Below are 27,279 nucleotides of genomic sequence, written 5' to 3'. Positions count from 1 at the left end.
TACAAGATCCCGTAAGTGTTTTGCTAATAACAGCAGGAGTAACGGAAAAATAATTACCTTGGGCCGACAGACATTACTTACCACCAGCCACCCTACTGGTCTAATTTAACATACACTCTTTATCCCATCAGTTCCTTCCTAATGTTTCCTGCCTACTCCATTCATGGCCTTACAATGCCATGGATATTTTGAATAGCTGAGCTATCACCACCATGTAGATGCTTCCCACCGCAGCTCTGACTTAAACACAAACACATGGAATGCTATACAGGTTGCTCCTGTTTAATTAGATTCACTCCCACTTATTATTTGAATTCAATGGGCTTGTAACAGGGACTGACAGCAACCAACATCCATTTGGCCAAGTGTGTCTTTGTTTGGACAGGTGAAAAGAAACCCATGGCGAGCAATGGATTTCTCAGCCAGCTAATTTGCGGAAACTGTGTATAATGAGCGGGGGATGGAATCAAGTTGGCTTTCAGCAAAAGGCATTTGGATGTCACCTGCCTACGTCTCTATTTTAGGGACTTTCAGGATAGCAGCCCAGGGACAGTGCAGTCATGTAGGGTCACAGAGAGATGGGGAGGTGCTTTTGCTTTCCCCGGGTTTGGAGGCTTTGCTTACTGAATGGGTTTTCTGATTTGTTTTATCGATCAGCATCTTCACACACGCTCCGGCGCGCGTCCACCAGACTGCTCTCTGGAGCAGCAGGTCTCGTGACAACCCCCTCAAATGCGACGGCAAGGTTCTACCAAGCTGGTTACTTGCCAGAGGATTCAACACGGCAGCAGAAAAACCAGGCACCTGCCTTAAGGGGAAAGTTAGGGAAGCCAGGTTGGTTCAACCTGGTGTACCTGGCTCTACGCTCCCCTCTCTCACGGTACGTCTACACAGCGCACTCCTTACAGCGGTGTGTAGAGTACAGACCCTGCACACCCCCCAGTATGGGGGTTAACAAAGGTGTCGACAGTGAAGTACTGCTTAGGTGAGTAAACCCACATCTGAACCTTTGAGGTATAAACCCCGCACGGCTCTCTACATGCCCAAGCAGTACCTCCTCTGTCTACACAGCTTCTTTCTAGCAGTGTCCCACTGCCACACGGAAAGGCTCCGGCAGCGGGGAGCTGATGGAGCTTTTCCCCGCTACCTCCCCCCGCCAGAGCCTTTCACTGCTGGGTGTAGCTACATGCTGCAGCCAGTGGTGTGTAGTGTAGACACAGCCTCAGACATCCCCCCGCTCTCAATGTAGCCGAGTGGGCTGGGGCAAGAAAGGGCGTGGCCCGGATGCCTTATGTTCCAGCGATCCCTGGCTGGTACAATTCTCCCCAGGCAACCGTTTCTGTCAGCATCGTTCTGAGGTTGCTCTCAGTTACGGTGGGGTCAAGCCAGCTCCCAGGATAAGGGGAGCAGAAAGGTGGCTTAAAACAACTTTCACTCCCGCTCAGCTAGACTTGAGGATCTGATTCCAGGTGCTTGTTCCAATGACAGGAACCCAGATCTCTTGACTCTGAAATCTCATAGGGTCTCATGAGATAGCGGGTACACTGCAGAGACTGGGAACTCTCTGATGCAAGGGACTCTGCTCGTTGTTACTTGTGTATACAGCACCTGGCACAATGGGGTTCTGGTCCCTGATTGGGGTTCCCAGGTGTTACTGTGACACTAATAACTTCCTACTCCAGCCAGGCCAGGAATAATGACTTTTTCAGAGGGTTTCAGCCCTTCCTGCTTCCAACAGGAAGCCGAAAACCAAAGGTAGCAACAACGAAAAAAAACATTGTTTTATTTCAAAGCTAAAGCTTTTCCAAACTCAAAGCAGATTAGGAGTTTGGGGGGAGGGGTCACAGTTTGGGCCAATCCTCACTTTATTCAAACTGCTTCTCCCCAGTTACGCTCTGTTCAATAGCAAGAACACAGGTGGGCCAATATATCTCCTTGTGTATAAACAAAGGAGAAGCGGGGTTTCCAACTCCACCTGAGCCTAGTGATTGGAGACCCCTCCACCACCACTGTCGGAGAGGACACCAAAGGGAAAGAATATACATCGTTTTTTCACTCTGCTACCCAAAGATAGCCAAGAAACCACAGCTCCGGGGAATAACAAGCACTCGTTCATCTGGGGAAGGAACACTCAGCGGTCTCATGCCAGACCATGATGGGCACATGAGAGCAAACACTTCTCAAAGGGACCGGCTGCACTGCCACGCAGTAGGCAGACATCCGCAACCAGGGTTGTCCACTTTTAAGGCTTGAAGTCTTTCCCTGTGAAGACACAGACTTTTTTTTTTTTTAAACAAAGCCAGACAGATAATGCACAAAGAGGGGAAGCAAAGATCAGCATCAACAGCCAGTAAAAAAACATCAGGGAAGCATCCTTCTCAACATGCCCAGGGCATGCATAGTGGAAACAGCTCAATAGCCACATAGGAACCTTGGGCCAGATTGTCCCCTGGTATCAATCAGCTTCCTTCCTTTGATTTTATACCAGCAGAGGGGCTGGCCCTTTAACACAAAGGAAGACATTCATTTCTTGAGCAGAAACAAAGAGGTTGCGTTTCTCGATCCGGCATTTCTGCTAAGAGTGATCGACCACGAGCAGCAAAGCCCGGCAGATATCCCAAATTTGCATACAGAAGGGAGGTAAATTTAGGGGCAGTTGAGAGGCATGCAGGTTGCACAATGAAAGGGAGAGAGGACAGAGAGGCTTGGAGATCTGGAGAGGAAAGGAACAAATATGACTGTGCGGCAGTGGTAGGGTTAGCTTCAGGCGATGCAAAACACCAAGGGAAAGAGAGGAGAGTTAACGGCACAGGCGACAGTGCATTCTGCTAGGAGTGCTAGGTGCAGTGCCAGAACGCAGGGCCGCCTTTTTAGGCCGATCCACAGACCAGAAGGTGAAAGCAGGTTCGAGGCACAGGGAGCAATTCTAGCATGGCAGGGAGGGAGAAGGAGGAAGAAGACGGTGCCAACACATGCCAAGGTAGACAGTAAGAGTTTACCAAAACGGAAGCTGTATAAAATTCTTACCTCCCATAAATCCCAAGGTAAAGACTAAGCGTGTCAAAGAGCAACAAGAACAAAAACAGGTTTATACTGGATTATTTCCGCCAACGGAAGCAATACAAATATCGTTCGGAGCGAGGCAGACGTACACATTCCACTGCACTCGCCTCTACATTTTGACATTTTTCTTAACAATTGCAAAATGATTGAGACCTGCCTGCGTCGCACGTTGGATTTGAAGCACGGCATTAGACTAAGCACAGCCTCACCTTTGGTGCTAGTACATCAGCACTGCAAGCGAAGGTGCAACGTCAGCGGGCGTGGATACACCCGTGCTACCTTTATTCTAGCCCGCATGGGTAACAATAGCAGTGAAGATGCAGTTGCACAGACCCCAGCTTTGGGTTAGCAATCTGAGTACATACCCAGAGCCCCCAGCGGGCTTGTACTGGGGCGGCTAGACCATGCCAAAATCCACACAGTCCTCGGTTCACTGTTACCCAGGCAAGCTCTATTAAAGCTAGTGCGGATACGCCTACCTGCCATACAGTTCTGTACGCATTTGCAAACTTTTTTTTCTCGTGACCGAGTTGAAGAAAATTGTTGATGCCCGCAATCAAACGGAGCTGGGGGTGAGGGGTTTGGGGTGTGGGACGGGCTCAGGGCTGGGGGGGTGCAGGCTCTGGGCTGGGACCGGGGATGAGGAATTTGTGGTGCAGGAAGGGGATCCGGGTTGGGTGGGGGGCTCTGGGCTGGGGCAGGCGATTGTGGTGTGGGGTTGGGGCTCAGGCTTACCTTGGGCAGCTCCCGGTCAGCGGCACGGCAGGGATGCTAAGGCAGGTTTCCTGCCTGTCCTGGCACCGCGGCTCACACCCCGGAAGCAGCCAGCAGCAGGTCCGGCTCCTAGATGGAGGCACGCAAGCAGCTCCGCACAGCTCTTGCCCGCAGGCAACGCCCCCCGCTCCCAATAGCCAAGAACCGGCCAATGGGAGTGCAGAGAAGTGCTCAGGGTGGGGGCAGTGCGCGAAGCCCTGTAGTCCCCCCGCCTAAGAGCCAGACCTACTGCTGGCCATTTCCGGGGTGCAGCGCGGTGTCAGAATAGGTAGGGACTAGCCTGCCTTAGCCAGGCAGCATCACCAACGGGACTTTTAACAAACTGGTCGGAGGTGCTGACTGGATCCACCACGCCCCAGTGCCTTACATTCCGTGACCCAGTCCTGGGTCCCCATCCATAGTTTGAAAACCACTGCTCTAAGTCCCACATCCCTCAAACATCAATGGCCGATGGTACTACTGGTCATCATCTCGCCACTGGGAAAATCCAAGGGCTAGTGGCATACGGTTTTCTCCATTTAAAACCTTTGGAAGCATTGGGCTGGTCATGCTCATTTCCACGACTGCAGTGATGTGGGGGGGGGGGGAATGGTTTTCAGAACTCTGCTTGGTGTTCGGCCCCCCACCGATGCCAAGGATCAACTCCCTGCAACGTCGGTAGCTGCAAAGATAGGCCAGCGCGGAGCGCTTTGGAAAATCCCTCCCATAATCCGGACATTGACGGCTTGTCTGTAAGTCCAAAGTTTTGTCCTATCTAATGGAACCGCAGATTGTTCACACTTTGGTTCTTAAAAATCGCTCTGCTCCCACCACTAACCAAACAGAGTCATTTGCTGGGAGGAGCCCAGCACTAAGGGTGGATTTCCCAGCAATACAATCAGGGCAACACTAAATCCATGTGGGACATGGTCCATGCTAACCTTGTGATGCACATTGACTGAGTTTCCTAGGCCAAATCCCGCAAACATCCCCATTCTCTGTGGAGATGAGATTGCTGCATGTGCAAAGCCAGGCGTACGCTCACCTGACTCATGCACACGAGCGTCCGAGAGAGCTCACGGATGTGCGGGGGCATGTGCACACCCCTTGAGAGCTCAGTCAATATGGAAATATGCACTGAAGGCATAGGCTGACTCCGCAGTCGGTAACGGTTCACGTACTCGTGGAAGAGGGAATGGGGAATAGTAACAAACCTGAGTGGCAGGTGTGGGTGTCTTCCCCACAGGGCTGGCATCTGGTTTAATGGGATCAAAATCCAGATCCAACAGGCTGGCTCCCTCCTGGAAGGGCCCAGGGGCATCAAACTTGGCAGCAGTAAGGAAGAAAAGCAGTGTGAGCATTAGACAGATATCGGAGATAGACGGTATATGGCACTTGATATCCAGGGCTCAGGGTGCAGATGCAGAAGGCACACGGTGGGCATGATAACCACGGATGCCTCCATGCCTGTGCCCCAGATTGCATGATGCCTGTGAGCACGTACAGCGCACCAAGGAACGCATGCAAACCAAGAACTCAAACCTTGTCCGTTTTCCTACTTGTCTGAATGGCTCGGACAGGACAGGGTGGTCTTATATGGCCGAATTGCCATTGCACCAGTCAGCTTGGAAAGGTTTCTCATCTATTCCCAACTGTCCTTTGCAGCTTTTCTGCATCACCATCGGCTACATGGTGCTCACAGCTCAGGATTAATTTCCCATCCTCCTCAGGAGCCGCCACCATCTGCTGTGCGGCCAACCGGCATTCAGCTCACCCGTCGTATCTACACCAGTTGCTCAGGACCTGGAGCTCGGGAGGGAAAGGCACATGATCCTGGAAGGTACCTCCAATGGAGACCCAAGCCTAATCCCTAAAGTTTGCTGATCTGTTACCCCTCTTCAGACTCCAAACACCATCCACAGTCACATGAATCCTAGGTGAGAGTTCACATCTACCCCATGGTTCTTGACAGCCACCAAATTCCACACCTGTCACTGCAAGCTCCGGTGCTGCCACACTGGGGATCCACTCCTCAGACACACACCAGGACTAATGTGCTTTGTATTTTCCAAGACACACCCAGATTCAAGGGATGTCACCGCTGCCTTCTGAGCCAGCAGAGTGAGTTCCGTTCTCTCTACTACACAAGCAGGTGGCACTATCAGGGCATTCATGAACTGCCTTTAATGCAGCCAACGTGGCAACCGTCACATAAGGGGAACTGGTCATTAACATTCAGTCCTGAGCTAATGCCATTCATTTTTAGTTTCCTGCAGGGCCATTATGAGATGCCCCCTTTCTGTCTAGCTCTTCCTTTGAGAAGAAACAATTCTGCTCTATGAGCTTCGTGCTTTCCATGGATTTCCCCAAGCTCGCTGGCCCTATAATTTCTACTATATTTCCAGTTCCACCCAAGGTTGTTTTCTGTTGTTCCGCCCCAACTCCAGCAAAGTCCGTCAGTGAAAATGCTCCTAGTACTTACTAAACACATCAGATTACCCAGCGACAAGCTTCAGTATCAAGTTAGGACATGAATTCATTGGTCCACCCAGGCCAAAGAGGACCACAAAGTTTAGCATTTTGCAGCAAAACCGCTACAGTGAATAGAAAGTGCGATACAGGAGATCCACACCCTTGTTACTTTCCACCTCAATGCACTTTACTCCCACTTCCACTTCTCTTTATAGCTCTCCCCTTCTTATGGGCTTGTGGTCCACCGATTAGCACTCACAGGAAGGAGTGTGGCCAGCAGCCGTCCAGGTCCCCAACCCAAAGTGTTAAACACTAACCAGCACCCAGCCTCTATATCCCACTGGATAATTCTATAATAGTTCCTAGATAATTCTCCAGTAGAGCAAGGTCTTCACAGAGGTTCCACTTCCCACGCTTTACTTGGTGCTCAGAGATCAACGGCTCTGGCTACGCTGGAATCTTACCTGCTGTTCAAGAGTTATATGCACCATGGATTAGGGCTTCCTGCCCTTTGCCTAAGTCACCCCCAATACCTATCTTATCAGGGCCCCGATTGCACATTGAAATGGCCCTGGGGAATACACTGAACATTAACGGACACTGGGTGCCCCAGTGGTGTCTGTTCTAGAAACAAGAGTCCCTTCTCAGAGATCACGTCCTTTAGGATGACACAGCGGGTCCCATCCTGGGTCGTGCGCACTGAACCGCCGTGTGCAGGAATCCCTGGATAAACGCAGGAGTTCACACATGATATGAACAATGTAACAGACACAGCGATCGGTTACACGGACATGCTACAAGCTACCCAGGCATGCAGAGGGAGAAAGAATTGCTCAGTGGCCCGTGGCTTTCTCCTGTGATGTAAATATACATAGAACGCTCGTTAGAGTGTCCAGATATGAATGTAACTGGAGCCGGAGGAGAGTTCTGTATTGAGGACAGCACGGAGATGCTGCAGCTGTTGACCTCCAAAGCTCTGCATGATTACACGCTTGCTTTTGTGCGTGCTCTCGTCTCCTCCCTCCTCCCTGGTGTGGGCTCCGACCACAAAATATGGATCTGGGTATCGGGCCCTTTGCCTTGGGGTGAGTTAGGAGCCCATGAATTTAGGATGCCCAGAGGTCTGGGCCCATCTCTCTGCCTGCAAACCTTTAATACTTAAAGTTAAAGTTAAACAAAGACTAATGGACCCTGCATAATATTTGTAAAATGTACCAGAATTGGGGGAAAGGTCCAGTGCTGTATCCTGTCATGCCCTGGTCACTGCTGCCTTTCACCCCAAGCAGAGATAATGGGGGAAATCCTGTCCCTACTAAAGTCAATGGCAAAACTCCCATTGATTTTAATGGGGCCAGGATTTCACTCCAATGCACAGATCCACAAAGCAATCTCTAATGGCTTCTAGACAGTCTCCTTCCCAGGCAGGACAATGGACTTTATTAGAACCTTCTCATGTCCTGCTGGCAGTTTGCTTTGAAAGCTAGAAAACTTAGTATTTTCTTTAAGATCCCAGCCATTCACTAGGGTTTCCAGCTTACAGAAGCCCCCACAGAAATTGACATTCCGATAATTAATCAATCAAGGGGCTGAGTACACTGACGAAGGCCAGTAGGTTCAGAGGGAAAGCAGACCCCATATTGCCTGCATTGACCCCATGGTGCTTGGTCTGGTGGAGAGGACAGGGGGTCATGCTACATGAAGAGCACTGCAAGAGCAACAAACCGCAGGAAGTGCCAAAAAATAATCACCCAACCCCAACTATTCTGGGCCAGATTCTGAGCTCAGTCGCATGGGTGCAAATCCAATGAACTGAATGGAGTCACTCCAGATTTACCTTGGAGTAACCCAGTTCGGAATCTGGCCCTTTGTTTGGGGACAATTTAGCCCAGAGACTTTAATAGTCTGCTTCCCTACCTTGGTTTAATAGTATGTTGGACATCGGTGTCAATACAGGAACTTACGTTGAAGGACACGCCTGCACCTATTTCTTATTTCCCACCTCCCCCGAAAGGGGATGCCTCTGTCTGTGATGGCGTGAGCATGGCACAGCCAAGTTTTCACACAAAATGTCCTCACTAAAAACAAAGGCAAGTGTCCATCAGGCAGCTGTCAGCTAAATGTTGCCTAAAGAATATAGTAGTAGTGTCAGGGCTGGGAGCCTAAAATGCTTTGAGATAAGGTTGCCAACCCTCCCGGATTGGCCTGGAGTCTCCAGGAATTAAAGATCAATCTTTCATGAAAGATTATGTCATCTGATGAAATCTCCAGGAATATGTCCAACCAAAATCGGCAACCCTACTTTGAGAGCTTTAGCAAAGGAGGAAAGATTTTTTTTTGAATGGTGGGATTTTGTTCGTTGGGGGTCCTTTGGTCAGAATGAGCACGGACCCCCTTTAATGGTAACCCACCCCTGCCTGTTTGATGCTGAGTACTCGGACACTATTGCTGTCCGCATCATCCCCGCACTCTAGGAGTTCAACCAGCCCCCACGGTATCTGAATGTAACTTGAGGCCTAGCTTTCTTTTCTCCCAACCCTGGGTGCCTTGTTTCTCCACAGTCGGGTGGAAGCTGGAAAGCCACAGGCCACTGAATTTGGGTTACAGAAGGAAAAGCGAGGAGGACAGTTACAGAGCAGCATTGTTAGAGGTGTCACCTGGGTCTTTAAGGGATGAATTAAAAAAATTGAACATAAGACAGCGCGAGTCTCATAATTAAGCCAGAAAACTGGTCAGGCTCTCATCGGCACAGGGAGTAGTACCCAGGGATGTAATACCGAATAGCCCGCCCACTTCCCCAGCCCCCTTCTCCAGCTGCAAACCACATTAAAGAAGAGAGGGAGAAGAGGAATCTTTTCCCTTTGAAATTGCGTTTGATCTTCAGGATTTTCACTGCAGAGACCGAGGGCTGATTAAGAGCCACCAGCCTCACGCCAGCCAGATGCCCAGCGCCACTCAAACAGAGAGAATGCTGTTACAGAGAGCTGATTGCGGCAAAAGGTGCTGGCTGAGGTCTCTGGAAACTGAAGTCCTTGATCCACAGCCCTGCCCTGTAGGTGGTTTCTTGCCCACTCCACTGGGTTCCTGAGACACTCCCGTTCCATACGGAGAAGTGGCATTTCAAAGCCGCAGGAGCCTGATTTTCAGAAGCGCTGAGCGCCCATATCAACCTTCAGTTGGACCTGTTCTAGCCTCTGATTAGCAGGCCCCGGGAGCGTACAGAGCAGAGCCATGAGTGCCTCACCCAGGCCTGGTGGGAACCATGCATAGGCCCGGACGCTCTTCGCCTGCTCAGTGGACACAAGTGCAGTGATAGCTTTGTGACCCCTTCACCAGGTGCCCCACAGAGTCCTCCCTCTTCATTCTACACAGGCCACGACAACAGCCGTAACACAGCCCTGGCTTCCGGGCCGCACCGATCACGGCTGGCTTCAAACTGACCAGCTGCTCAGGGGCGACGGGTGCGGTATCCCATTGGCAATCTCAGCCCGGCTACGCGGTGACAGTTGGCCCCTCTGGCCCTACCTCCTGACCAGGTTTCGTGGCGTGACACCTCTAAGCAGGGGACAGTGCCAGGGGCAGGGAGCAGACAGAGATAAGGCAGGGCAGAGCGGCTAACCTGCGAGGGGGTGGTCACGCTTATCTCGGGGACAAAATTGTCATCAAACAGACTGATGATGTTCTCGTGCTTGATCTCCTTGGAGGGGGTGTGCTTTGGAGGTGGCGGCACCGGAGGGCCTTTCCGCAACTGCATGCAAGCGAGCGAGCACACGGCGACACCCAAAAAAACCAGAGACAGGAACCAGGTTAGCAAACTAGAACCACAGACACAAGGAGGGGTCAAATAAATAGACATGGGAACGGGGGGAGGGGAACAACCACACGCCTCCAGAGAAGGTTTGGCATCATTAGTTACACTTCAGCAGCGGGCGGGTCTCCCTCTGTGGAGGAGAAGCGTAACACAATTAATATGCATCACTCGGACATGCATACGTAATTAGAGCATGTGCAACCTTCCAGAGAACCACCAGGGGTGACAGACAGGTTACTCGGCACACGTTTCAGCAGAGAAGTCCAGTGCGCTGGCCACCACTCCCGATACCTACCTGTGCGGTGTGAGCCTAGGGGAGTTAGAAGCCAAAGCAGATTGGCTTTAGTCACACGTGGACACCAGTGGGCTGGATCCCGATCTCCCTTCCACTGGTTCCACTCCACTGGTTTCAGTGGATCGACTGCAACATAAGTGAGACCAGATGGGGCTCCTCGTGAGAATGACACAACCAAGACTGAGATCTGGGCATGGGTTATTGAAACATGTGAGAACAGGCTCGCCCTGAGCCTGTCGGCTCTCAGCTTCACCAAAGTGTAACACTAGGGACATCACTGAAGTCACAAGAGACACGGGGGCATAAATCCAGGAGCAGGCAGGGGGGTCAGGCCATCCCTCTGTCCATATCTGACATCCTTCCTCACTTCACAGTGGGAGCCTTTGATTCCGTGCTGCATGAGCCACTCCTTGGATGCTGTGGGAACACACGATAGGGACGGCAAACCAGTTCAGGCACTGTCTGAATTTCCCTTTGCCCCCAGATATGCGAGCTCAAATTGAACCTGTTGAGAAGATGCTGACGGACTGGGGGGAAAAGAGTCTACTGTACAGTGCGGTGAAGATCTCCAGAACTTTAATGTCACTTAGCACCCCCATAACACTTTCTATGTGCAAAAAGCTTTATGAACATTAATCTTCTCATCCTACCTAAGAAGGTAAGTCATTATTATCCCCATTTGCAGCCAGGGAAAACTGAGGCAGAGAGCATGTGACTGACAAAGGACAGACTGCTTATCAGTGTCAGATCTGGGATTAGAACACAGCAGCTCCTGGCTCTCAGGCCTGTGTTCACTCCACTAGGCTGCACTGCCCCTCCCTTGGATGCACGAACGTGTGCCCTACCAGACATTTATTTGGCTGGCCATGGAAAATGCCAACTTTCTAGAGAGTTAATCCGCCCCGGCCAACGTGCCTGTAAGATTCCATATACACATCTGAACTGCAGCTGGCTGCAGGGTAGAGGGTAAGTAATAATGAAAGTGGCACTTTCACTTCCAGATCTCACTGCGCGGAAGCAGAAGTGCCAGAATGCCAGGGGAACAGCCACTCCCGCAGTATCTTGAGCCCAGCCCGATGCAGAAGGTACCAGAAGTCTCACAGGAAAGACTGTTCTCCTAAGAGTGAAGCCAAAGTTTGCTGTCACAAGAGGCTCTGGGGTACTAATCCCGAACCAAACACTGACCCTTTGGAAGTTTGCCCCTCCCCAATACACCCATCCTCCTAATGACTCATGCAGGGGGCTGTGTGGGAAATGACAGCAATACAATGCCTAATCCTCCCACAGCATCTGCTGCCCAACGCACACTGCACTGCATATCTATTGAGCCCTGTCCCCGTGTCTCGATTCCGAATGGAAAGAATGCTCCCAGGACACGGTGGTTCTATGTTGAAGGAAATGGAATACCCTTCTGGTTCCAGCCCAGACTGGACCCCATATTCCCCTCTTCTGGTAAAACGAGACATTGTTCAAAACAAACAAGACCATTGGAAGGACTCTGCTGCCCAGAAAGGAAGTTACACCCCGAACCCCGTCTACTAAGCTGTCCATTGTAGCTCCATTGACTTCACTGGTGTCGCTCCAGATTGACAGCAGTGTCGCTGAGAGCTCAATCCCGGCCCTTGTGGTTTCATGAGGCCCATTGGTTCTGAAGTCCAGGATCATCCTTGCAGACACATTAACAAGCCTGGAGACATGCTGGCTGTTGCTTCATTAGGAGGCTAGACACAGGCAGCTTTTCAGAAGAGAGAGATGTTGGGAAACAGCTTGAGAGCTGAAACAGTGAATTGTTCACAACCCAACAGGATTTCTCTGTTAGGCATGGCTCCTCTAAGGTATTTAGGTGCCCAGCACCCACTGATGGAAATGGTCTCTCCTTTTGCCTCCTTCCCTGTCTGTTCAATATGCCCCTCTGTTGCTTTCCACACCCCACCCTGGTTGTTAGCACCAGTGTACCCGGAGGTGGGGTGAGGACACAGCCGGGGTATTTCACATCCTTGTTGCTGTCCACTCAGGACTCATCACTTACCCAGTGACTTGCCATCACCCATGTTCATCCCATACAAAGCTTCATATTAAATGCGGATAACTGAGGATGCAGTTTTTGTGGCTTCTAACTCACGTGGCTACATGCTCTGGGGATAAGAAAGAGGCCATGTGGCCTATCCAAGTCTACCCAGTGTCATTCCTCCCTTCCGTTTCTTGTAAAGCCCCTCGCTGCCTTCCCCGCTTCTGGATCCAGCTCCCTCTTTTGTGCTTGATGCAGAAGGTCACGCTGACCGCACACGGCCCCTTTCCGCGCTCCTCACGGCAGCAGCCAGGTGAACTACGCAGGCACTGAGAAACGGCTGCCAGCAGGTGGCAGCATCAGCTGCATGAAGGCCCACCTTGGTCTGTTCCAGCAGCTGTTACTGCCGGGCCATTTAAATACACTGAACAGCAGAACCCCGGTTACCCGATCCAATTGGAACCAGGGCCTGATCGGATAAGCAAAAATCTGGATAAACCAGAGAATGGGCAGCAAGGCTCCCGCTGTCATCCCCAGGGCGGTTGGGGCTCACGCTGCCAGCTCCGGGCGGCTGGGGGTTTGGTTAATACGGAGAGCCAGATAATAGAGGCTAGTTAAACTACTGTATTCTGCTTGCTTAACAGTGACCAATCCACCCCCCTGCTGCTGCGGTCACTCAGCCCGCCAGGGGAGCGCCCAGGGCATTGCAAGAGCGAGGAGAACAAACCCTGTCTCAGTGGAACGAGGTGGAGGATGGGCTGAAAGAGAGGGCCGCACCTGCTCTCCGCTCAGCAAATCAGCACCTCTCCAAACTTCAGAGAGGACTGAGGCAGACAAGGCACCATCGCAGGAAGACGGTGGGTGGAGAGCTGGCCAGGGCAGAGCTGAATAGGTAGCCGTGAGCTGGGGGCACTGCAGGGAGAATGGAGGTGGGTTATTCTGAAGTAGTTCGTACAACAGGCGGGAGCCCGAACATTTGGCTCCACATTCAGTCCCACATCCCACACGCAGCCCCTGCTCCGGGTTCCGATCCAGAGTTCTGGGACAGCCGACGAGAGACCAGAGCCAGATGGCAGTTCAGACCCAGGCCTGTAACTCGGAGTTCAGTCTGAGCAGAAGGTTGAGTAGCGTGTGGAGAGAGGCATTGGAGGGACGGATGGGGACAGTCGGTTACTCAGGGTGGTTTAAGGTGGAGGAATTCCATCCTGCCATGGCACTGGGGAGCGAACTAGCCCTTCCCCAAGAGCGTCCCAGATCGCTCGGGCTGTCATCGCTGGGCAAGGTGAGTGTATCAGGACAATGGGCGAGGCTTGTGCCCTTTTGGCGCTGTGCTGCCCCCAAGCCCGGCCAGACCTCATCTTCTCCTTGAAGCTGTCGGCGGAGATCCCGTGGCCTTACCCCTCCTACGCGCCAATGGGCACTGAGCCACTCATCGTTAAATGGATGCTCCAATGCAATGGTTGTGGAGGAGCGAGGCATGGTTCTTTCTCTGGATGTTCACGGCTAGAGATTGAGTGGGCGATGTGATGTCCTTCCCCTTTACACACACACACACACACACACACACACACCATTGCTGCTCCAGGGAATTAAACATTCACCGCCCACAGCCCTGGAGTTAGCTGCTGTCAGAGGCACTGGTTTTGTTTCAAGATTTCTTTGCCGTTCTGTTATTGCTCCAGCTATGCTCTCCAGCTCTCCTGCAAGGTGAATGCCACCAAGTAACACCCGGTTCCTATCTAAAAACCCGACAGCCGAGACCTGGCACACTCCCTCCCTGGAGCCCAGGTGGGATTTTCAGGGTCAGGGGGCTATATCGCTGGCCAACAATTGCACAAGGAGGTGCAAGGCGATGGCCCAGCAAGAAGAGCTGACAGGTCCCTGCAATGGAAAAGAAACCAGAACCAAGACCAACAGCAGTTGAGGAAGGTTGGAGGGGAAAGACGAGTTTTCTAACAGGGTGTAGCGGGGTGATTACCCCGTTCCTGCCTGAGGGGTTTAAAACAGCCCTGGCAGAGGGCTGGGGCAAAGGGAAAAGCTACTGGGCTGATTGGGGAATAAGCCACAGCTAGGCCACGCTCCAATCAGGCCCCAGCTGGCCTGTATAAGACGGCTGGGAGCCAAGAGCTCAGGAGTCTCGCTCTGCCTTCAAAGGGAGAAGGGCCTGGCTGCAACGAGCTAGAGACAGGGTACCTGAGTGGAGCAGGGCTTGGGACAGGCTGAGGAGCTGGGGAGCTCCAGCCTGGATAGCCCCAGGCTGCGTCCTAGTAGGAGGCCAAGGGATACTGGGGGTTGCAGAGGGCAGCCCAGGGGTAGGCCAAGGCAGCAGGTCCAAACCCAACCTTGCCTGTGATGAGTGGCCTATACTGCAGTCTGCCCCAAGGAACGGGGGCTAGTTGGTGACTGGCAGTGGCCTTATTCTGAGGCGAGGTAGGGATAGTGGGTGGGGGTTCCCCTGGGAGGGGAGACCCTAGTACTGAGGGGTGTACAGCCAGGGGGCAGCACCCCAGATACAAAGGCACCGGGGTCCGGGAGGGACATGGGGCCAGAGGACAGGCAGATCCCCAGCCTGCAGAGGGCGCTCTGATGGCTGGATCGAGCTAATTCCCAGAGTCACCAGCAGGAGGCGCCGCAGGGGTGAGTCCGCCCCTCTACACAGGGCTTTAGAAAATGCTGCCAGGTACCTACATATCTCAAAAGGGCTAAAAAAAGGGCTTTCATGAGGTTGTGAACATCTCCCCAGCCCCGGCATCCAGATCCCTTTAGGGAGACTAATAACACTGAAGGAGAGACAGAATGAGAGACTATTCCAAAGTGGACGTAGGCCCTGACCCAAAGCACGACTCCACCTCACCTGGACTTCAGGAAAGCTTTGATCTGTAGCCATCTTGGCTGAAGAGTGATTGGGCATTTTTTCTCCGGTTAAGACGCTATTAGGCCAGAACCACTGAACCAGGATTCTTCCATTGGGAAGATAATCTACTGAAGTCACCTACTGAGGTCCAGGGACTTGCCCCACACCTGAATTTGGCCAGCTAAGTTTATTCTGCATTTCCCATCCACCCCCTCCTTTCACTCCCTCCCATATTTTAAAAACACCAGTTGGGGTTTCACATGCGAGGAAAAAGACCAATGAGCTTAAATTAAATGTGTGCAGCAGTGATGGTGCAGGGACCATAACGTGCAGACAAAGCCCCGCTCTTCAGATCAGTGGCTCAGCTTGTCTGGAACGCTGTCGCCAACAATGGCCGGCATCAAACGCTGCAGTGGAAGGTATTCGATTCCCCGCAAGGGACACGCCTCTTCCTGGCCTCCATCAGTCAGCAGTTGGCCTACTCGTTGAAGAACGAGGATTTATTGCCTTGATTGTTCACCCTGTTTGATGTAATTGTGGAAGTTCTCCTTACCCACGTCAGTGTCTGATCCTTTTTTGGATAGTGCTCAACTATTGGCTTCAGTAATATCCTGTGGCAATGAGTTCCACAGGTTAATTATGTAAGGGGGGGGGGGGGGGTAGAGAACAAATTTCATAGCTCAACTCTGACCTTCACCCTCACTGAATGGTCATACACCACCCTGGTGGAGGGGTATTATTTCGTCTCCTATGGAGTACACGTTAACAGCACTGAAGAGGAATTTCAGGGCTTGGTTAGCCTTCTCCCGGCAATAGAGACGGACAGGGAGCAACTGATCTTATCAGACAGGCAGCGCCTGCCACACAGGGATCCAGCCGTTCCACAAGATGGAGAGCAGACACCATCTCATATGCTCAATAGCAGCCAGAGACCTGCCTTGTGTGGCCCACTGAGCCTTTGGCAGCAGAGATCTCATTGCTGGGGCCAGGGTAACACCGCGAGGACACTACCTGAGACGGCGACTTAGGGATGCCAGCCCCGGGTGTTTCCAACGAGGACGGTTCCAGCTCATGGTTGACGGTCTTGATCTCGGGGCTGGTGATGGGGGTCCCGTCGGGTGGAGGCGAGGGGCTTTTGTTTGCTTTCGCAGGGGCACTGTCGCTGCAGGAGAGAAAACAAAGGAGAGTCAGAACCAGCCCCCGAATGCATTATTCTGATCAGACAGACTGATCCAGCCAGGCCTCGTGGTCTCAATTCTCTCCCCACTTCAATGCCCACACCTGCAATCAGGGACCCTCAGTCCAGTACCAGGCAGAGTTTATAAGCTTCCGAGCAGCTTCTTGCTGAGTCACCCTCAATCCAATGCATTGTCTTTCTGCAGTAGGAACTCATGCAGATCCCGATATATTAACCTAGGTCACTGCCTTGCATGCACATGGATGCACTTAGACACACTGAAAAAACAGAAATTCTGTCCTGTGGCATTATATGGACACCCACATAGGTGGCTGCCCCACACAGACCTCTGCCACGTGAGTTAAAGTAACTGACAGCAGTAGCAGGTTGTCATCCTCTGTGGGGACCAGCACGAGAGGGGGACAAGACCCTTTGCCAGAAGGTGTCACAGATATTTGCTGAGACTCGTCCCAGGCCCTCGAGGGCAGTGTGGTCTAGAGGACAAAGACTCATCGAATCATAGAATATCAGGGTTGGACGGGACCTCAGGAGGTCATCTAGTCCAACCCCCTGCTCAAAGCAGGACCAAACACTGGTTCTGCTCAAAGCAGGACCAACACTCAGCTGCCCGTTTCCCCAAGCTTGACCCCCTTCTGCCCGGTTGCCTCCAACCTGTCCCTGTCCTGGTATTGTCTGTTTCCCATCCATTGCCAGCCCCATTCTCCGTACCCAGCCAGTCCCAGTTGCCCCACCTCAGGCTGCTCAGACTTATCCCAGTCTTCTTACCCAGCCAGTCCCAGCCTCCCCCTCCAGACTCATAATCTCCGTCCCAGTGTCCCACTATAACTTCCAGTCCCAGTTATTCCCCGCTTCCAATCCTAGTCTTTTTTGCCTTCCCCAGTCCCCCTTCCCCTCTTAGCTCCTTGTCCCAGGCTCCTTGCCCATTCAGTCACAGTTCCCCCTTCCTGGCTTCTCATCCTACCTGTCACCTCCCCCACCCCCCAACCTCTAGTCCCTATCCCCACTGGCTCCAGGCTCCCCCGGGCTCCTTGTCCAATCTCAGTCTCGGCCCCAGCCCACTGGCTCCCAGCTCCCCACCCCCACCATCTTCCCCACCATCTTCCCAACCCAGTCTAAAATTGGATGGGACTCAGAACCTCGGTCCCCATCCCACAGGGCAACAATGCACTCCCTCTATGTATGTCCACTTGAAACAGACATGCCCCATGGTGTCCATGTTCTGGTAGTCACTGGCTAACAGTGGAATGTAGAAGCTCACGCCAACGGAGGATGCACTACGGTCTCATGCTTAAATGCATAGAGTCTTGGGACAGGGTGGGGGAAGAACCAAGAGGCACTTAAAGATTCCTTTCCATTCAAAGCAAGCATCAGCCTTTGAGCCCCCGATCCCACCTCATTCCCCAACCTCACAGAGACACCCCCAAGAAGCAGTCACTCCACGCTCTCATGCAGATCAGAGGTTTCTAAGGACGTTCACATCAGCAGCATGACAACAAGATGCAAAAAAACCCCAACAGCTTTCTGTGCAGACAGCTCTCACCCTGTGGGTCATATGGACCTGGAGAAGAAGCGGGTGCTTGTTGGGAGGAAACCAGGAATGGGTCACAAACACGCATCCAACCCTCCTGCTCTTCAACTTGACTGGATTTGCCTACTGAGTCCTCCTCAGATGTTCCTTAAGCTACTGCAGTGGGGGAGCCGGTGCGAAGGATTGTGGGACCCAGCTGAGGAGTGGCTAAGGGAGGAGGTGCTAGGAGGGAAGAGGCTGAGAACTCCTGCTGTAAATCAGAGTCACAGCAACCTCAATATAAGCGGTGCGCAGCAAGCTAGTCAGTCACCTGTCAGTAGCAAGTACACCGCCTCCTCCCGTCCTGTGATTCCTCACTTCTAGGGCAACAGAGGAAGGGCTGGCCTCACTAGGCGGACCCAGCGACTCAGTGAGAGTGCAGGGTATCGCCAGAGGAGACCCGGGTTTCAATCCTGGGCCGCAGCCTCTTGCTTCCCAGGCTGGAATAATTCCCCCACTCCAACAGTGCCCCCTGCTGGTGATTTCAGCAGTAGCGCACGTAGGAAGGAAGGGACGGGCTGGGATTGCCTGGGACCAGAACCTTGCATGGGACTATTTTTTTTAATCCTGCTCCCGTCCTGTCCCGCAATACCGGTTCCCGCCCGCCGACGCATTGCTTCTTGCATTTTTATCCCACTCCCACCCACAAAAACCTTAGATCCCATAACTCCTGCAAGAGAGACAGATTCCTGCCAGCCACCAAAAAATAATAATAATAATAAATAAAAAAAGTTGGTTAATATATTTATAAATGGAATTCAGGCACAATTTTTACCATTAAAAGAATTAAACAAATCTTGCTTAAACCATTTCGTGCTTTAGTGTTTTCCTGCAAATTGCAACACTCTGGTTTTTATTACCCAACCAATCCTGCTCACAACAAAGTACATGTTACCTGGCCTGAGGGACACATTCAGTCCCAATATATGGGACTCTCTCATAGAAATGGAAGGGACCCTGAAAGGTCATCAAGTCAAGTCCAGTCCAGTCTCCAGCCTTCACTAGCAGGACCAAGTACGGATTTTGCCCCAGATCCCTAAGTAGCCCCCTCAAGGGCTAAACTCACAACCCTGGGTTTAGCAGGCCAATGCTCAAACCACTGAGCTATCCCTCCCCCCCAGGATAACATGATGCGAGTTTGGCCCTTAGAGTCTCATTATAAAATTAAGCAAGGGATGAATCCCAGTCCCAGACTCCGCTCCTTGGGGTGCGAAGAACAAGATCCTGATATGGATTGGAGTAAAGACACCAGATCTCAGGTCCCCTCCGTGACTCCTGAAGTGGGTAATTTGTCCGAAACTGATGCATCTCACAGGGCCCAGCTGACGCCCTAGGTACAGAATAGACACCACCCAGGCAGCTGTGTGCCGGCTTCCCCATCCATGTGCCTGGAGGGACTGGGGAAGAGGGGACTTCAGACTCCAATCCCAGTCACTCATTGGTGTCTCGGATGACACTGCCACCAGCTGTGGTACGGGCACCTGCCCCATCAGGAACTGATGCAACCAACCAACTCCTTCACAGTCTTCAGGGGGCAGTTAATTTCAGTCCCTACCAGGGATCTGAACTGGTGCCCCATAGGCGAGAGGCTCCACACATCTAGCTGCCCCCTTCCTCCTTTAGACCCATCCCATTTCCTTCCACGCCTCCTGCCGTGGGTTTAGCAGGCCCCAGACCAAAGCTCTCAGTAAGTCACTGCTATTTACAGCCAGCTGAAGCTTTTTGCTGCTCTGTGTAGGAAAATGCCAGTGCTAATTTTGTCTGACCCTGAACCTTTTCCAAGCCCAGGGTGGCGTCTTCATTCTGAACAAGCCCGCTGCTTCAGAGGCATGCGGCATTAGAGCTCATCCAGCAACCACCAATTAAACCCGCTGCTGGGCTTCTGGGGCCTTCAGGGCTCCTAAGGGAACAGATCCCCAGAAATCACTTCAAAGCCCCACTCAGAACAAACCCTGCCTCTAAACAGACAGCTCAGTGGCTCTGGAGATACTCCAGGATAGGCACTGCTTTGGGAAGCTACAGGTAACCTGCCCCCTACTGACCAACTGGGCACTTGACTCTGGCTCAATTGCAGCAGGGGTACAAGAAAAACACTTTCCTCTTCCCTCCAGTATGTTACCGGGAAATGATGCTAAGCCAAGGACTGACTCTGCTTTGGGGTTCTGGTCTCCCATGTGTAACGCATGTACTAGGGACTGGCTCTAGCACATGTGCTGGGCTAGAACATATATATCTCACATTACCAATATGTATTATCCATATTGTACATCTATCAGTGGGTATTAAGCATGTAATAGTAATAGAATAGCAGTTATATGGCCTAAAGGGGCCTATGCTTTTTATATAACCCTGCTCACTTATAACCCCTTGCATTTGCGGAAGCAAGCATTTGGCATACACAGATAGGAAACTTGTCAAAATCAAGGTACTTTTGTTCTGTGTCTTAGTACAAGCTAGGGAAGTTACCTTGACAGAGCAGTCCCTGAAATGCTAGTCCCCAAAATGAAGGTATGTAACAACGCTTCACAAGACAGCTTCTTGGAGACGGGTATCGCGTTGAACCTTTTTCCTGTATTATATTCTTATTGGCTTATCACAGGAAACTTGACTGACATTGGGTCTTTGGTCTCGAATATAGCTTATAAATGAACGGAAGCGTAGTCGAGCAATAGGCTACACAATTTATCAACGCAAGCAAATTAACACACTCCAAAGACACCTTTATTGTGCTAAAAGAAGAACAGGAGTACTTGTGGCACCTTAGAGACTAACAAATTTATTAGAGCATAAGCTTTCGTGGACTACAGCCCACTTGTTCGGATGCATATAGAATGGAACATATATTGAGGGGATATATATACACACATACAGAGAGCATAAACAGGTGGGAGTTGTCTTACCAACTCTGAGAGGCCAATTAATTAAGAGAAAAAAAACTTTTGAAGTGATAATCAAGCTAGCCCAGTACGGACAGCTTATGCTCTAATAAATTTGTTAGTCTCTAAGGTGCCACAAGTACTCCTGTTCTTTTTGCGGATACAGACTAACACGGCTGTTACTCTGAAACCTGTCTTTATTGTGCTGCTGAGATTCAAAGCCCCTCGGGCCACCCCCCCACCAGCCTGGACTGTTTTAGAACAGCCTATGTCAGCATTTGCAAATGGGACTCCCATGTGCTGCAACAATGCTGTTACACAGGAGGGGACACCAGTGGTTCCACTCTTTGTTCCCAGCCCAGTCGCCCCTCTGCAAACTCCCACATGGCAGAGGGGTGGGCATCTCAGCAGAGGGGCTAAGGATCCGATGGTGCCTTCTAGCCAAATGCAATTTATTCTTTAGCACCAAAGCACACTGATCTCTGGGGAATGGTAAGGGAACCACTACACACCCAGACGTAGAAGGACACAAGTAGCACCACTATAACCTGCAAGCAGCAGATCAGAGCCTGGTCCCAACAAATTTCTCAGCATTCCACCTGCACCAGCTCCACCCAGGGGGGAGCCCTAGTATAGTCAAAGCCCTGGCGTTTTAACGCAGGGTCATCTGGACCTGTTCCAAGCAAGATGACCCTGTGGCTAGAACTCTAGTGGTTGGTCTATACCAGAGCTCCCACTGTTGCAGTGTTAGTGCCATGAAGGGAAACATGCGGAGATGCTGTACTTGGTGCAGGCACAGCCATTGCGTGGGATAACAGTTGGGTAAAGCTATTGAGGTTTCCTGTTACTGGGGCCCCAGGATTACCGGACAGCAGTAAAAACAGACACGCAACTTGCCCGAATCTTAACCTTTCAGTTCCCCAATAAAAAAGAAGACTTAACAACATTAAAACAGTCGTCACTTATCCCCTTTCATCTGAGCTCAAAAGTGTCTCCTACAAAATTCATTATATCCCTCAATTTCCCTGTGAGAAGTACTATTATCTCCATGGTACAGAGGGGTAAAATTGAGGCAGAGAGAGCCTGAGGGCACATAGCAAGTCTGTGGCAGCGCTGGGATTCGAACCCAAGAGGCCTGGCTCCCGATCCTGTGTTTTAACCATTACACAGCACTGCATTCGAGGAGCCAGCTGGGATTAGAATTATTTTTTCTGACCAGTCTTGGTAGAAAGTGTCAGCACAGAGTCTAAGGAACCCCCAAGCTAGGAAATGCTTCTACACAATTATGCACCTATTATTTTCTCCACCCCCGCCCCTTCTGGTGCATTCAGTCCCTCTCTGAAGTCTCCCTTTACAAATACACTCAATAATCTCCTACGTGTTTCCACTTTGGTTACAACATGCACGTAGCCATCGGCTACAACCACTAGGCGGTCGGACTACTCTGTGTATTGAAACAGAAATTACAAGCATGTGCTTTTTAAAAGGCAAGAGGCTTGACTCCCCACTGCTTCTACCTGGTGCTGTGATTTGCACCTGCACGATATGGTAGCATTTTATAACCACATTGCACTGATCCATGTAATTGGTTATCACAAGGGGCAAAGCACGGGGAATCCAGGTTCAGCCAGGAGGAGGGTTGTAGCAACTTACTTTCTCTTACACATTCGAAAGGAGAGCTCCATCTTGGGAAAATGAGGCCTTTTTAACAGTCAAAGTTGCACCAGTTTAAAATCAGCTTTTAATCAAATCACACTTTTAGTTAAACCAGAGCAACTCTGAACCCAGACAAAGTCAGGGTTCAAACAGTCATGGAGTCTAAGTATCAGGCCAGAATGGACCTCCAGGTCATCCAATCTGACCTCCTGCGTATCACAGGCCACTAATACCTCCCAGCACCCTCAAATGAAGACCAACAACCAGAAAGGGAGCAGGGATTCAAACCAAGAATAAAAAATTATTAGGATTAGTCAGACATGCAGAAATCTTCAATGATTCCACAGGGCCAGAAACACACCAAGTCATGCAAGGAACTCTGTTCCAGTCCCCAAGTTAACACCCCCCCAGGCTGTTAGATCATGGCCTTATATTCCACTCAGACATGTCTCATAATGCTGCTCTCCATACCGGTACCTGCTCATCTTCTTCCTCAGCTTGGAGAACAGTTTAGTTTTCTTTCTGGTGGGGACGGCACACAATGATTTCCATTACTGGATAACACAGCCATGGGAGAGCAAATGTTAAGGTGCCATGCACCAGTGAACCTGGTGCCACAGGATGATTGTATTCAAGCCCTTCCTTCTCCTAGCTTCTGGATTTAGTCTAAGTGCTACGGGGCAGAGCACAGGACAGGACTCCCTGTGAATGGCAGGAACTTGCACAAGCACTGGCAGTGTTAAGAGTTGTGAATTTCCCCTGGGGCAGATCTGCACAGAGAGAGGCAGATGTGTAGAAAGCCAGCCAGGCAGGGATCCATAAATAGTCTTGTTTCCCAGGTTGACAAATGGAGGTTGAGAAGTTACAGTCCCACAGCAAGCCAGCGGAAGACCTGGGGTTAGAAGCCAGAAATCCTGACTCCCCACCTGCACTGAAAGCAGCTTATGCTGCTCCCCTCCATTTACACTCTCAAAGCACACGGGAGTCACACCAGGTGCAGCTCCAAACAGCAGAATTCCTCACAAAGACACAGGGCCAGCTCTGGCTTTTTTGCCACCCCAAGCAAAAAAGCCTCCCGCTGCCCCCACTCCCCCAGCAGGGAGCGCGGCAGGGGAGGGCGGAGAGCGGGTCCGCCCTCTTCCCGGCGCTCCGGCCGCGGCCCCGCTCTCCCCGACCAGCCGGAGCGCCGGGAGGAGGGCGGACCCGCTCTCCCTGGCCAGCCGGAGCGCCGGGGGAGGGCGGCGAGCCCGGCCAGGGCCCCGCTCTCCCGGGATGAGCGCCACCCCCCTCCAGGTGCCGCCCCAAGCACATGCTTGGAGGGCTGGTGCCTGGAGCCGGCCCTGCAAAGACAACACGCTGACATAACAGGGGAACTGTCCCATCTCTCCACCCATCTACATCCATTTCCTTTCACTCTCTCCATCTCCAGCCCCGTCCCTGCGTATACAAGTGAGGGGAATCGTCTGCTCTTATTGCAGGCCAGGATCTGCAATGAGAAAGGGAAGGGGCATTTCCCCAACCCCACCGGACAAGATTCCCCGGCAAGATGCTGGAGAGATGGCAGGAAATGCAATTGGGCATTTCCTGCCATCTGCAAAAAATCTATTGTCCCAACAAATGTTTGACGCCATCCAACTCCCTCCCTAGGTACCTGTGTGGAACGGCTCTATTACAGGACAGGTCTGGACCCTCGGTAGAGTCCAAAAGCAATGCAATAGGAGAGAGAAGGAGAATGCTTTTCTGTTTGCAAAGATCTCCATAGCTCTGACTCAGAGCACGTGTGGCATGGGTCAGTGGGGCATGTCTGGGGCAACTGGGCATGGAGGGGAAAGACGGAGCCAAGCCCATGAGTTTCTACACATACAGGGTTTTCCGTGTTCATTTTCCCTCCTAAGGGCATAAGCTCTCACAGCCAGCCATGGTGCTCTGGGCTACAGCGGAGGGAGCTGGGTTGCCTCACATCCTACAGATGAAGCTGGAGACTTGCCTGGGCCAGAATTGCACTGATGGAAAATTTGATTTTCTTGGAAGCTTTTGTTGGGGAGGCCTCGCTGCTGGCCAGGAGTCACAAGTATTCATAAAAATAAACAAACGCATGTTGAGTTGTCGTTACTGCGTTCCACTGGGCCAAAGTTAAAGCATCAGCTGCAGCCCTCCTGCCTCCTTATCCCTCTCTTGTGCTTTGTGCTTTCCATCCGAGCAGACTTCAGGAGAGCGTCCCAATCGTTTTGATTAACCAGGACTGGGTGCCTTTTGGAGGGAATCAGAGCTCCATCGTTCACAAGAGGAGACCTGACCCATATGACCCCATCCCAGTGGGCTGGCAGGATGGAGCCGGCTGCATGAGGAAAGGGACCAGGGAAGAACCACCCTGTACTGCTGGGGTGGAATAACAGCTCCATTGAAGTCAATAACAAAACTCCCATTGTCCTGAAGGTGGCCAGGATTTCACCCCTGGTGTCTTTAGAACTGTACGGATCTCACCTGCTCCCAGCTGAGAATGCGTTTCTGGTGTGCAGGGTCTTTCTCAAGGTATGGGGCTGGGATAGGGTTTTGCAAGGTCACTGGACTCTATGGCCAAGAGCAGACCCCAAACTTCTGTGCTCACTACATCAAAGATCTTGTGCCTGCTATGGAACAATGGATAGGTGCTCTTCTGGAAGGGAAGGGAAGGGGCAGGAAAGAAGGTCTGCTATATAGCACAAGACCTATCTGCCACGGGGTAGGAAATGTTCTAATATGGTAGTGCCCTATTCAGATCATAACATCATTTGGTAGAGGGCAGAAGAGTCCGTTTCTCTTTCGGTTCCCCATGGACAATGTCACAGTCTTTGGGTTACGAAGTCTGCAGGGGGATGTTTGCTAGATGGGGAAGATGGAAACATTTCTACTGGTCTCAAGTTTCATGGAAGTTTGTGTCTACACAGGTAAACTTTGGCCCCCGACTTAGGATAACAACTTCCCCTTTAAAGTTGGTGAATCGTATAAACCGCTGGTACTGGGTTTTGTGTTTGCAACAAAGGGTTAAACTGGGAGGGGAAGGAATAGGAGTCCACAGGGGTCCCCACAGCTGCTCTAACCTTTCAACAGCTGTCCTGAAGCAAGGCACATAGGCTGAAGTTATCACTGACATCATGCTAACTCCCCCTACATGCTGATTTGGCATTTATGTTGCATTACTGCTCACCCAGCATGTGGGACGAGCAGCAGCTGGAAGCCAGAAGCCCGCATTGCTTCATCACTCACGCATTTGGATGGGAGCCAGATACAGCCTCAGCCAGAGCCCGCCCCTCCCGCCCCCTTAACTGGAAAGGCTCAAGAACCAAGGAGGATCAGATTCTGCTGAGGAAAAAAAAAAAAAACGGCTCCTGTGGACGCTAGCACTTTGCAGAGACTCCAAGGGCATATTAGGGGTCTGATGTTCCCTAAACGCAAAGGCCATACTCCCGTGAGGTTCTAACTGTACCCACGAGATTCGCCCGGGCAAAAACGCCATTTTCATGCACAAAATAGGTAATTGCGCACAAGAGTCTGCCAACTGGAGATTCGGGTTTGGTGACCAGAGAGGGGGCAGTGGGAGATAGGACATGGGGCTCTTGTGTCCGTGATTCAGAGGAGCTTTGGTCTTAGATGTGTGTCTATGAAGGTGAAGCCCATGATCTGGAAGTGGAAGTGTCCCATTGTGCGACCTGACCTGCAATGAGAAGCACTGGGTGGGTCAGTTCTGCCTCTTGGGGATGGAATGATCTAGTGAGAGCCACTAGGTGACAGCCATATAGGGTGAGGCAGGAGAACTGAAATCAAGAGGATGCAGATAAAATCATTTCACTCTCCCCCGTAGCAGACATTTCCTCAGCAGCCTCCCACCTGCTCCTTCGATCTCTGCTCACCTCGGCTGTGCTTTAATGGGGAAGGCGTTGCTCGAGTACTGCTTGTCTAGGTTCATCAGGACATCGTTGAGGTTTTGGTTCAACTGTAAAAAGAAGAGAACCCTAAGAAGCAGGTGGGGAATAGGGCTGGCTAGCCAAGGCAAAGACCAGCATCAGGACCATGACACCCCAGGAGAAGGCACAGCGCTGGTGAAACTGGGCCCACCTTCGTTCCGGCCCTTCCTTGGCCACCCCCTTTTAACGGGAACATAATCTGGAAGCACTAAAGCAATCCGCACATTCTTTAATGTTCCAAACCGTGAAGCACCACCAGCACCCCCCTGGGGAGCCTTTGTGTCTGATTTACAAACAACCCGGCTCAGGTCTTTTCTATTTCCTGCCTTTCTCCACCCTCCCCAATATTACCAGGGACCTCTGCATGAGCCCAGCTGAAGCCTCGAACCTCATCTTTGTCCACACCACCGGTTACTACTACGAAACGGCTGTGTCACAAACAAAATTACAGGCCAAAGTCACCCTTGGCACTAAGAGATCCCACTCCATCAATGTCAATGGTATTGCACCGTCCATGCCAGTGATTAATTTGATCCTACAGCTCTAATAAGAAGCAGATGACTCTTAAGGAACAAAAGGTCCTGGTTTCCTGCATGTCCCCAAACAAAAAAACTGGGGAAGAGACCTGCAAAACATGTGACATAGGAAGAGGATTCTCTCTAAACCAGTGGTCCCAAAACTTTTCAGGGTCACGTTCTCCCCCCTTTACCCCTGTCTTCCCCCCTCTCTGCCCCCCGGAACCAAGGCTGAGAGTGGAGATGTGGCTCGGGGTGGGGGGAGGGAAT

General features: G+C 51.6%; 1 protein-coding gene across 46 annotated transcripts in view; it reads right to left on the bottom strand.

Moving 5' to 3' along the window:
- The window catches only part of BIN1 (bridging integrator 1), a 147,236-nt gene that overhangs the window by 18,532 nt on the left and 101,425 nt on the right, over window positions 1–27,279 (bottom strand). For 7 of the 46 annotated variants that reach the window (XM_065561439.1, XM_065561438.1, XM_065561422.1 and 4 more), the window contains 4 exons: window positions 26,441–26,523; window positions 16,265–16,415; window positions 9,905–10,033; window positions 5,031–5,141 (listed from right to left, as the gene is read on the bottom strand). In XM_065561439.1, coding sequence (XP_065417511.1) covers window positions 5,031–5,141; window positions 9,905–10,033; window positions 16,265–16,415; window positions 26,441–26,523 — 474 coding nt within the window. Of the gene's footprint in view, window positions 1–3,027; window positions 3,052–5,030; window positions 5,142–9,904; window positions 10,034–16,264; window positions 16,416–23,021; window positions 23,073–26,440; window positions 26,524–27,279 lie in introns of all 46 variants that reach the window. The other 39 variants (XM_065561428.1, XM_065561450.1, XM_065561452.1 and 36 more) reach the window with 11 other exon arrangements.

The sequence above is a fragment of the Chrysemys picta genome, chromosome 11 (assembly GCF_011386835.1).
Source record: "Chrysemys picta bellii isolate R12L10 chromosome 11, ASM1138683v2, whole genome shotgun sequence".
NCBI classification, from domain to species: domain Eukaryota; kingdom Metazoa; phylum Chordata; order Testudines; family Emydidae; genus Chrysemys; species Chrysemys picta.
The sequence above is the reverse complement of the archived record's forward strand: the minus strand, read 5'-3'. Positions and strand labels throughout refer to the sequence as shown.